Source organism: Alligator sinensis, unplaced genomic scaffold, assembly GCF_000455745.1.
Source record: "Alligator sinensis unplaced genomic scaffold, ASM45574v1 scaffold512_1, whole genome shotgun sequence".
NCBI lineage: Eukaryota > Metazoa > Chordata > Crocodylia > Alligatoridae > Alligator > Alligator sinensis.
In genome coordinates, this window is record NW_005842063.1 from 1,432,471 (window position 1) to 1,443,299 (window position 10,829).

Sequence of the window (10,829 nt, forward strand, 5' to 3'; positions counted from 1 at the left end):
GGCAGCTTCGGCCACAACAACCCCGACGTCGCCAAAGCCACCGGCATCGTGAGTGTCCGGAGCCCCAGCCCCGTCACCTTGTCCTGTCCCCTGCTCCCAGCCCCTGCCTGCGGTTCCTGGACCTCCCTCTCTGGTCTCCCCGGCTCTCCTCCCCGCCACGGGCCTCTGCTCCTACCTCCTCTCGATCCCCGCACTCAGCCTTTGCCCCACGTCTTGCCTAGCTGCAGGGTTGCCCGTCGCAGAGCTGCGGGGCCCTGGGATGCCAGCTCCGAGCCCCCCGCCGCCCTGGCTCAGCCCCACAGGCAGGTCCCTCTGTCCCACCTCCCTCATAGCATCACAAGCTCCCACCTGTAAGCAGCCAGTGGCTCCGTGGGACGCATGGAGGGCCCCTCTGGGTGCAGCCTGGCTCTGCTCCCCGCATCGAAGCAGCCCTCTCCTCCGCCAGCAGATCCGGGCTTTATGCTCTCTGCCACCCAGGGCTGCCTCAGCACCCTCCTGCAAGTCCATAGGCCACCTAGACATGCACTCGGGCCCTGCCACGTCTGGGGACACCCATGGCATCTTCCCTGCAGGCAAGATCCAGCCCCCGCCCCCAGCTGCAGCCTTCAGCAGAAGGGCTGTGTGGCCCAGTGGGTGGGAGGCAGGCCTCTGGGGTACCTCTCCCAGCTCTGCCACTGGCTCACTATCACTTTGTGCCTCAGTTTCCCCATGATGTGGGGGAGCATCCGTCATGCTTCAGGGCCAGGGGGTGGCTTATCCGTGCTGTGCAATGCCCAGACCCCCTCTGCAAAGGGGAGCAGAGGGTGCTGGTGTTTGATTCCCTGCCTCTGGAGAGAGTGGGACTGCAGGGGCTGGGTTCGAGGCCCCTTGCCGACTCCCTCCCCTGGCTGGACTTCAGGGAGGGCGGATGGAGCATGAGGCTGTACCTGAACGCCCCTGGCTCCGAGCGGAGCCTGCGCCAAGCACGGTGACACCGCTTCTCCGCTCTGGGTCCCACTGATGGCTTTGGCTGAGCCTCCCCCCCAGTTGCACCCGTGAGGTCCAGCTCCCAAACCCTGGCCCGCAAGAGGAAGGATGCCTGCATTAGCTCCATCCCGGTCCCTCCAGTGCACGGGCACGGGGAGCCGGGTGCTGAAGGACTCAGGCCCTTCCCTCTCTGTGCATCGTGTGGATAAAGTTCCCTGGAGGGCTTGCCAGGCCCCGCTAGCTCTCGCTGCGGTGCACGCGACCCCAGGGCTGTCTGGAAGAGACACCAGAAATGCCGTTCCCAATAGGAAGAAAGCAGGGACGGAGCCACTCGGGGCAGCTTCCTCCCCACGCCGTTCCCCCTGCGCCTCACTGCCTTGCCCCGTCTCACAGCTGTTTTGCCCCCCATGCCCTCTCCATCACCCCAGCAGCGCATGCCCTACCCGCAGCACCTCCCACGGGCTTCCCGTGAAAGCCAGCCCCCAGGGATACCCCACACAGGTACAGTATGTCCCCCGCGAGTCCGCTGCCTCCCTGCCCCATCCCCAGGCCTGGACAGGGCAGGTCACGCCATGGTGCTATTGATGAAGCCATTGTTATGATGATCAAGCCTTTTTTTTTTTGCATGACTCTCTCTTCTTTTTTTTCCTCTCTCTTTCTCTCTCTCCTCCCTCCCCACCCCCCACCTTGTCCATCTCCCCATGCCCCATCTCTCTCGCTTCCTCTCCACTGCTCTCCTCTATCCGCTTGCCAGTCATTGCTTGTCCCTGGGAAAACGCCAAGTAGGTACGGACGTCGAGGCAGCGCCATAGGGATAGGAACCATAGAAGAGGTTGATGTCTCTCTCTCTCAATCTCTCTCTCTTCCCCGCTCTCTCCTGCCGCCTCATCCCTGCTGCCCCCTGCTCTGGAGCTGCCGCGTTGCATGCAGTGGGGGTCTCGGCGAGGAACCGGACCATACTGGGAACACTTTTCCCCGTCCTCTGTCACATGTGGCCTTGGTGCTGGGGTGGGAGATGGGGCGTTGGCCTGCCCAGCCCTGGCCGGGACCCTTGCACCCCTGGGCACCAGGGCTTTCCACAAGCCATGGTCCCATCACGCCCCTGCCACATTCGGCGCTTGGCTTCACTGCAGAGTCACCTCCGATCCTAGCTCGAGTTTGCTCCTCGCACTTGTGGGTCCCCAGCAACAGCCACAGGGCACCAGGCAGCCACAGCTAACGTGGCCACTGCCGTGGGGGCCTCCAGTGCCTTCCCTTTCCCCGCTGTGTGCCCAGAAAGGGCAGACACGTTCTCCCACCGGTCCCAGACCGTGAGGAGCAGTGTGGCCAGCACCCCCCGCCCCAGTATTCCCAGTATTGTCCCAGCGTGTTCCCAGTATCGTCCTCTTCTGCCGTGGCCGGGGGTTCACGTCGAGTCTGTCTGCAAACGGACTCACTGAGAGTCCTCCTGTGCCCCAGCTGGCCTTGCGCCCCCCCACCCCCCCGCTTGATGCATTCAGATCTGCATGAGGGCGGTGACCCCACACTGGCTCCCACCCCCCTCCTTTGCTCCCACTCCCACCCCCCCGGAGAGTCGCCAGCACTGAAGCTTGATCCCTCAGGGCGCAGCATGGGTGGCCCCGTCCTCTTTGCTCGGTGCCTTCCTGAGCTGACTGGTAGCCAGGCCAGTGGTTAGAGCCAGGGCCAGACTCCCAGGTGCTGCTCCCGGCTGTGCCGTGCGGTCGCAGAGCAGGGAGGCACCGCAGCCGCCTCCTCCATAGAGCAGGGCCTTTCTCCCGGGGAGGTCCTGGGGCAGGGGTGCCACAGCCCCACACAGGGTTTGCAGAGGGCTCTGGCTGCTACTGCCCATGTTGGAGCAGCCCCCACTGCCCTAGCCAGACCCCAGAGCTATCAGCACCTCCTCCCGGGGTCTGACCCCCTTTCTGCTGCACCTCCACCCTTGGGGCTGGCAGGTTCCCGGCCTGAGGCCACGTCCTCCAAGATGCCATGTGTCCTTCATGCACGTTGGGCCAAGAAGCTGTCCCGCTCCCATCACGCCTCTCCCAGCCCAGCCTGCAGCCCCTCGCGATGCCATGCTATAGGGAGGGGGGAGCCCTGCCCCGGGGCACAGCCATGCTCCCTTGCAGAGAGGGCAAAAGCATGGCCATGCTCCCCCACCTTCCCAAGGGCTGATCCCAGCTGCACCAGTAGAAGTGGGGGTTTTAGGTGGATGCTTACTGGGACAGACATGCCCAGAGCTGGCTGCATCTCATGCTGGCACCTGGGCACTGGATGCCCTGATTAGGCAGGCGACACAGGTCCCGGTGCAAATGCCCCAGGGGACCTGCATAGTCGCCGGTGGCCTGTCTCCAGGATCCAGACCTGTTTGTCCTTGCTCCCAACCTGGTTTACCCACCCCGGAGCGCGGGCCCCTGTACGTCTGTGTGCACGTGTGTGCGGACAGCGGTGGGGGTCCTCTGGAAGCCCGGCTGGCGGGCGGTCCCGGCTGTCGGCGGGGCTCTCTTACCAATGAGACCGACTTTCTTCCAGTCGCTGATTGTTCCCGGGAAGAGCCCGACGCGGAAGAAATCGGGGCCCTTCAGCTCCCGGAGAAGCAGCGCCATCGGCATCGAGAACATCCAGGAGGTGCAGGAGAAGAGGTGGGTGGAGGCAGGGGCACGTTGGCTCATTGGAGCAGATGAAGGGTGCGGACCCTGCTCAGTCGTGGGGAAAATGGGGGTGATGGGAGCAGCTCTGCCACGTGCCGGCTGCGAGATGGAGCAGCGCTGAAACCAGGCTGAGATGCAGTGCTGGCAGCTCCGGGTGGGCCTGATCGCTAGCATCCCCCCCCGGGCCTGTTTGTGCCTCGCAGGGAGAGCCCGACAGGGACCCAGAAGACCCCGGACAGCGGCCACGTCTCCCAGGAGCCTAAATCCGAGGACTCGTCTAACCAGAGCTCTCCGGAGATGCCCACCACCAAGAACAGGTGAGCTCCCCCGGGCACGGAGAGGTGAAGGGGAGCTGGCCCCTTTAGGTGGGCTTTGCAGGAGGACAGGGACCTGTGTGACGTTGGCCGGGTCCAGAGACCCTGGGAACAGGTCGCCTGGCTCCAGGATGCCACCCGTGACCCTGCAGCCTTTGAAAAACCAGCAAACCCCCTGATCGAAGCATTCTCATGCCGCAAGCTGGCCGCAGGCCTCCTCCCTGCAAAGCTGGCCCCGCAGCAGCTGGCATTTCCTTTGGTGACCGGTGCGAAGGTGCAAGAAGCCCTGAAATGGCCCATCTACACCTCTCTGGGGAGCGGGCTAATCTCCTTGCCAAGGGCAGCCTTTCTGGACAGCGCAAGGTCTCTGGGGTGGGGAGCTGCAGGCAGAAGAGCCCTGCCGGAGGGTGTGCCCGGGCAGGGGCGGTGGCGCCTGACCGCTGCGTCTCTCCAGGGTGGAGGCCCTCGCTCAAAAGTCCGACGCGCTGCGGGATTTCTCCCGCTCCTCGTCCAGCGCCAGCAGCTTCGGCAGCGTGGTGGAGGAGAACGAGGGCGGCAACGACGACGACACTGGCATGGTAACAGCCCCTGGGGGCAGGGGAGGAGGCTTCTCCCCCGGCGTGGGGCACAGCCCTCCCGAACGGCGCTTACTGGGTGACACAAGTCTCATCCGGCCTCTCCACGGCTGCGGGCATTGGGGAGGGAGTCTCTCGGCCCCCACCCATGGCGCTCCGGTCAGGGGGCATTTCCCTCACCCCCCTGCCCCCCATTGTGTGCCACAGGAAAGCCAGTCCTCCTCGGGGACCCCACACAAGCGAGACTCCTTCATCTACAGCACCTGGCTGGATGACAGCCTCAGCACCGCCAGCGGGGGCAGCTCTCCAGGTATCGGCGCGGCACGGCGCGGCGCGGCATGGCGTCGGGGCGCGGGCCCAGCTCCGAGACAGCTCCCAGCAGGGGACACAGCAGGGGACACAGGGTCTCCGCCACTCGCACTTTCCATCCCCCTTTCCCTGTCCCCTCTGCTTTCTGCTCCTTGTCCTGTGCTCCTCGCCTGATCTGCTGCTCTTTTTTCTGCTCCCTGCCCTCTCTGCGGCTATGTTGCCTCTCCTCTCCCTGGTTAGCCGTGTCTGCTTCTGGCCACCTCTGCTGCAGGGCATTTGCCACCAGGCCCCACGCTAATTGTGGCTGGCTCAGCACCCCCAGGGGCACTGCGGTCAGGCTGGCACTGAGCCCACAGCATCCCCTAGCCACAACAGGCCCGATCCTGCTCTACCAATCGGGTACCGTTGTGTGATCCTATTGCAGCCCGCTTGAGTCCGAGAAGCTGTTAAAGCCCAAGGTGGGTGAGAGCTCCTTGCAGCTTTCTGGACAATAACAACGTGATGCCTTAGTGCGTTTTCAGAGATGCGTGTCATGGGGAGGGCTGAGAATCAGGCCCCCAGCAACATGCACGTCTCTGTTGCCCGCTCGCCTCTGCATAGTGTTACACGTCCGACCCTGCCGGGAGCGCTCGTCTCCTCCCATCTCACGTCTGCGTCTCTCTCCCCTCTTCGCTTTCAGGCCCCTCTCGGTCTCCTCAGCCAGACGCCAGAAAATCTGGGGACCCGGCTTGTCCAGAGATCAAAATCGAGCTGGAGAGATCGGAGCGGCACACACCCCACCTGGTGAGAGCGCCGCGGCCGGAGGAGGAGGGGAAGAGTGCGCAGGGCGCCCAGCAGAGACAGCTGGGGATGTGTACGTGCATCAGGGTGTCCCCTGCTTTCTCGGGCCTGGCCCCAGCTGAGGAGTGCCATGAGGGGGCCTCGGAGGAGCAGGCTGCTGTGCCTCCTCTGCGAGGAGCAGGAGACGAGGTCTCTGCCCCCGGGCGCTGTGGTTTGTATTAGGTTTGCAGGAGAGAAGCAGCAGAAATTCCACCCCCAAACACACACACGCACGTAAACACGTGCCCATGCATACACGTACACATATGCACACACACATGTCCGTGCACCTATACACACGTACATAAACGCATGCAAATGCATGAATGTATACATGCACATACCCATGCATGCACAGACACAGATGCACACACACATACGCATGCACAGATACAGATGCACGTACACATACACACGCACAAATGCATGCACACATGCACATACACATAGAAGTGTACACAGATGCATGCATGCACACACATTCATGCACACATATACACACAGGCACATGCACACACACTTACACACACATACAGGGCTCTGCAGGACAGAGTAGCTCATGAGCTGTGTCAGAAATACCAGCCCTAGGGCAATGGTTTGCCTCTTGCTCACTTCCCAGACAAGCCCAGAGCTTGTTAAAATTTTCCAAGCTGTCAATATTCCAGCCTTGAATTCCACTGATGTGTCGGCTAAAGGAGTGTGAGCACGAGGCCGTGCGGAGAGGAAGTCTTTCCACACGCCTCGCCCCCGACCCGTAGCAGTAACGGAGGTTTGGGCTCACTGTCGGAACAGTGCCAGATTTTTTTGCTCATCTCAAAATGTTTCTGAGTTTCGGTGATGTCCAAAATAGTGTCACTTTGACCCAGGTTGAAACGTTGCATTTTGGAATGAATTGAGGGTGTTTTGCTTTTAATCATGTGGAAGGACATTTGCAAACAAAAAGCTGTTCTGGATCTACTCGCCGCTTGTTTTGTAACACGAGGGGTTCAGCGAAGCCGGGGTGAGCTGTACGAGCTGGTCGGGTGTTGCCCTGGTGCATTATCCTGGCCCTGAAACTAGTTAGGTCTGAAATATTTTGCTCTAAGTCTCATGCCAGCAGTTCTGGGCATGGGGGCAGGGATGAGCAGCAGGAGACAGTTGCCCCCATGAGCAGCAGGCCCTGCTTTCTGTACAAATGTCAAGGCGACCTGGATGGACAGGGTTGCTATGGTCCCTGTAACACAGGTGCAGGATGGCACCGAGCTAAACCCTCTGGCCTTGCGCTGGGACGTGCAGTGTCTAGCCTCCTCGTCTCCGTCCCTGCCCGGTTCCTGCCGGAGGGAGGGGAGAAGCGGGTGTGGAGTGTGTGTCCCCGATGTTGTGGCTCCCCCTGGCTCCAATTAATGTCCTCCTCTTTGTGTGTCTGTCTGTGCAGAGCTGCTAGCCCTCCCTCCCCGGCCTCCGTGGATGCGCGCTCCTGCCAGGTCAGCACCGCCTCACTTCTGCCTGCTTCCCCCTCTTGGATTCAGAGCTGGGCACATTGGGCAGATGCTCCTGGCCACAGCAGCCTGCCAGGGAGGTGCTGACTGCCACGGGGCATGCACCGTGCATCCCTCAGCCCTCTGCAAGTGGGGCTACCGCACCATGTCCCTAGCCAGGGCTCGTACGCCCCAAATCCCCCCCAACCCCACCCCATGGGCATCTGCAGAGCTGGGCTGGCTCTTAGCCAGAGCCCAGCTGGTTTTGCCCTTGTCCCTGGATGTGCCCAGAACATGACAGCTTCATCTCTCCTCCCGGGCCCCTGGCATTAGGCACCGGGCCCCGGGCCCTGCCCAGCACCATGCAGCCTGCCTGAGCGGGTCATTCTGATATGTCCCTGCCAGTGCGAGGGCCAAGGACGTCCCAGACCGGGCCATGTGGCATTTCTTTCCACTTGTTGCCCTCCCTCCCTTTCTGCCCAGTAGCCCCAGTCCTGTGTCTGCCCACCCCAGCCCTGCCCTGTCTCTGTTCTCAGCCCTGGCTCAAAGGAGATGGAGTTGCAGGGGTGTTGGGGGACAGCTCTCTTGTGGTCCAGCCCAGCTACCTCCTGACCTGCTCCCCTTCTCCCGCAGCACCCACAGAAGAAGCACAAGCTGAAGGACTTGCGGAGGGTCCCGCTCTTTGTCACGGCAGACAGCCTCTGCCTCATCGCCAAAGCCAGCCTGCCGAAGCCTGCGTCCTAGACAGCTAGACCCACGCTCCCGCCTGCCTTCCCACTTCCAGGCTGGGCAGCAGTTTCCCTGCGGCGCGGAGAGCCCGGGAGCAGCGACGACATGCGAGAGGGACCCACCACCGCTCTCCTGCTCCCAAAGCTGCTGCGAGACCTTAGAAGCGGGTGGCAAAGACCCCGCTCCTCTCCTCCCCCACGACGCCCACCCATCATGCTCCCGACCCTGTCCCCAGCCCCCTGCCAGGTCCGATCACTGCACATTGCCGACGGGACTTGCAAACGAAGCCGGACACATCTCGCCCCTCCAGCTCTCACCTGCTGACCCGTGATGTGCCCTGCGGAGCTCTGGCCTGGCCAGTCCTCGGAGGAGCCCCGCCAGCAAGGAAGCCACATGCACCCAGGTGCCCACGACCACCAGGTGACACAGGACGGTAGAGCTGGGACTCATCCATGGCAGGACAATCCCCCTGGGCAGCTAGATCCAGCCTCCTCTAGGCACCACCTCCTCTGGGTGAGCTCTGCTCCCATCCCAGCCTCGGTCTAGCCGACGGCAGGTCTGGCTGGTCTCCTCTTGAGGTCCTTGCCAGGGCATTTCACCCCAGCCCTTTGCCATGCCCGTGTCCTGCCCAGAGAGCTCGCAGCCTGCAGGGGCAAAGGGATCGGCCAAGGGGAAAGGTGCTGTGCGGCAGCTTGGGTGAAGCAGACCTACCCAGTCCCATAGTCAGGGACACAGCAGCATCCAGGACTTCCCACGACCCTCTGTAGCCTTGAAACACCCTGCAGAGCTGGGGCCAGTTTGCAAGGCTCGGAAAAAGGGGGTGTCAGGTAGGTGCTCCCTCCCCGCTTGACCTGAGCCCCCAGCTCCTCCCCGTGGCTGCGCAGGCAGGGCAAGGCTGGCCCCGATCCCTGGAAGGCCGTTTACGGAGGCTATCGCGGCAGCTGATGCTCTGGGGATTGGGCTGCGGTAACCAAGACCCCATTCACCAGTTTCCCCCAGCAGAGCCCACACCACCCAGTCTCATCTTGTCAAACAAGGCCCCAAAGTCACGAGCCCAGCAGCAAGTGGGGGGGCTTTTGCCCCTGTCACAAGGGTCCCTGCACCCCAGAGAGACCCAGGCTGCTCTAATCCAGCGCCCGCCGCCCAAGGGAGTGACCCCAACCCAGGGGTCCCCAAAAGCCGGGGAGTGGAGGGCACCAGGGCCACAGGGCTCATGCCACCCTTTAGGGAAGGCATCTCCAGCTGCAGACGGCGCATCCCCCAGATATAGGACCAAAGGGGTGAAACGGGTGGGGTGAGGTAGCCAGGGACAGGAGTGGGGGCAACGCCTAGTGCAGAGGATCCCCGTGAGCTCCGGTTGGGAAAGGAAGGGTCACTGCAGCGTGTTCACGCGCCCCCAGCTCTGGGCAGGCATGGCACAAACACCCCCGGCCAGGGTGTGGGGGGCAGACACATTTATCCCAAAGAGCCGCTGTGCATTGACGAGACAATCCTGACGAGACCTGCCAGAGCCATAGGACTTAACCCCTGCAAGCCCAGCGGCCACGCAACCTCCCTCCAGCCGCCCATCCAGCTTCCCTGCACCAAACCAGGCACACAGCGTGTAGCAAAGCTGCCAGTCCACCCCGCCCTGGCACCGGCGAGACACTGAGCAGAGTTATTTGATGCAGGGTTTTCGGTGAGGGCCGTTGCTGCTTTCCCTCCTCTCTCCCCCCTGCAAAGTTTTCTTGCACAACTTCTGTTTTAATGAAGGATCAAACCAACCCCCAAGTTTCCAGCTTTTCCAGAACTGGGTTTTGCAACAAACAGGCTGAGTTTGTCACCAGAAAACAAACACATTTCTGTCTGTCATCCAAACCCGGAGAGCTGGCTTCCCCCAGCCTGGCAAGGGGCATTACAGGGCCTCCCAGGAGGTTGCTGGGGGAAGATCTTGATCCCAAAGGGCATTTCCCACCAAGAAAATGCTGCTGGTAAAGCCATTTGGTGGCTGTTGCATTAGCATTTGTTTTAAAGCCACTGCCTAGGGGCTCCTTGGCACCACACTGGGTGCCCCCATGGATAAGGCCATAGCCCTCCCAATGCGCTACAGAGCAGGGCCTCGTTCTCCAGTACATCACGGATTCAGAGGGTGGTCTGCTGCTGAGAGCACCCTGGGAGCCTGCTAGCAGCTAAAGCAGGATTACATGAATATATAGCCACGGGTACGATTAAATTTGGGGCTTTGTGTCGCATAATTGTAAAAAAAAACAAAAAACCCCACCCACCCATTCTCAATGGCTCCCCTCTGCCGGCAGGAAGGTACGGCTCCATGACATGTAAGTAACTTTTCAACTGCCTACTGTATGTGTAATACATCCCGCGAGCGTCTGGGATTCCTCTACGTCTGTGTTGTACTCATATTTTTTTTGAAGGCACAACATACGTTGAGTCAGATCCTAACTTAATGTTTGGACACTCGGGTTTTTCCCCCCCACTTTCTTTTTTTCTTTTTTTAAATCCGAGATGGTGTTTGTGTATCCAGTGACTGATGTATAAAATAAAGTTCTATTTATCGCTATTGTAAGAAGATTCTATTTGTAAAAATGCTTTTTAAGATATACAGGCTCAAAAAAGGAATAAACTGGAAAACCTGCGCTGCTCCTGGCTGGTTTGTGTGGCGGGGCAGGGGTGAGAGTAGGACGGTCTGAGCTGGCAAACACTCATCCCGATGCTCTGCGTGTTTTCGTTGCAAGCTATTAGTGCTGATGGTGCAGGGGGTCTCTTCTCCACCAGAACAAGTGGTGTCTCAGCGGTGGCAGGTGACAGGACAAGGAGCAATGGGCTCAAGTTGCAGCAAGGGAAGTTTAGGTTGGATATTAGGAAAAGCTTTCTCAATAAGAGGTAAAGCACCGAAACAGGTTACCCAGAGAGGTGGTGCAGTCTCCATCCTTGGAGGTGTTGAGGCCCCAGCTGGACAAAGCCCTGGCTGGGATGATGTAGTTGGGGCTGGTCCTGCTTGGAGCAGGGGTTGGA

The 10,829-nt window shown here is 60.9% G+C and overlaps 1 protein-coding gene across 1 annotated transcript in view; it reads left to right on the forward strand.

The window, feature by feature from the left end:
• The window catches only part of RAP1GAP (RAP1 GTPase activating protein), a 50,837-nt gene extending 40,393 nt beyond the window's left edge, over nt 1–10,444 (forward strand). The window contains exons 17-24 of the mRNA XM_025203703.1: nt 1,721–1,798; nt 3,496–3,605; nt 3,818–3,931; nt 4,383–4,506; nt 4,711–4,813; nt 5,492–5,595; nt 7,046–7,094; nt 7,722–10,444. Coding sequence (XP_025059488.1) covers nt 1,721–1,798; nt 3,496–3,605; nt 3,818–3,931; nt 4,383–4,506; nt 4,711–4,813; nt 5,492–5,595; nt 7,046–7,054 — 642 coding nt within the window. The 3' untranslated portion in view covers nt 7,055–7,094; nt 7,722–10,444. The remainder of the gene's footprint in view (nt 1–1,720; nt 1,799–3,495; nt 3,606–3,817; nt 3,932–4,382; nt 4,507–4,710; nt 4,814–5,491; nt 5,596–7,045; nt 7,095–7,721) is intronic.
• The last annotated feature ends 385 nt before the right edge of the window (nt 10,445–10,829 follow it).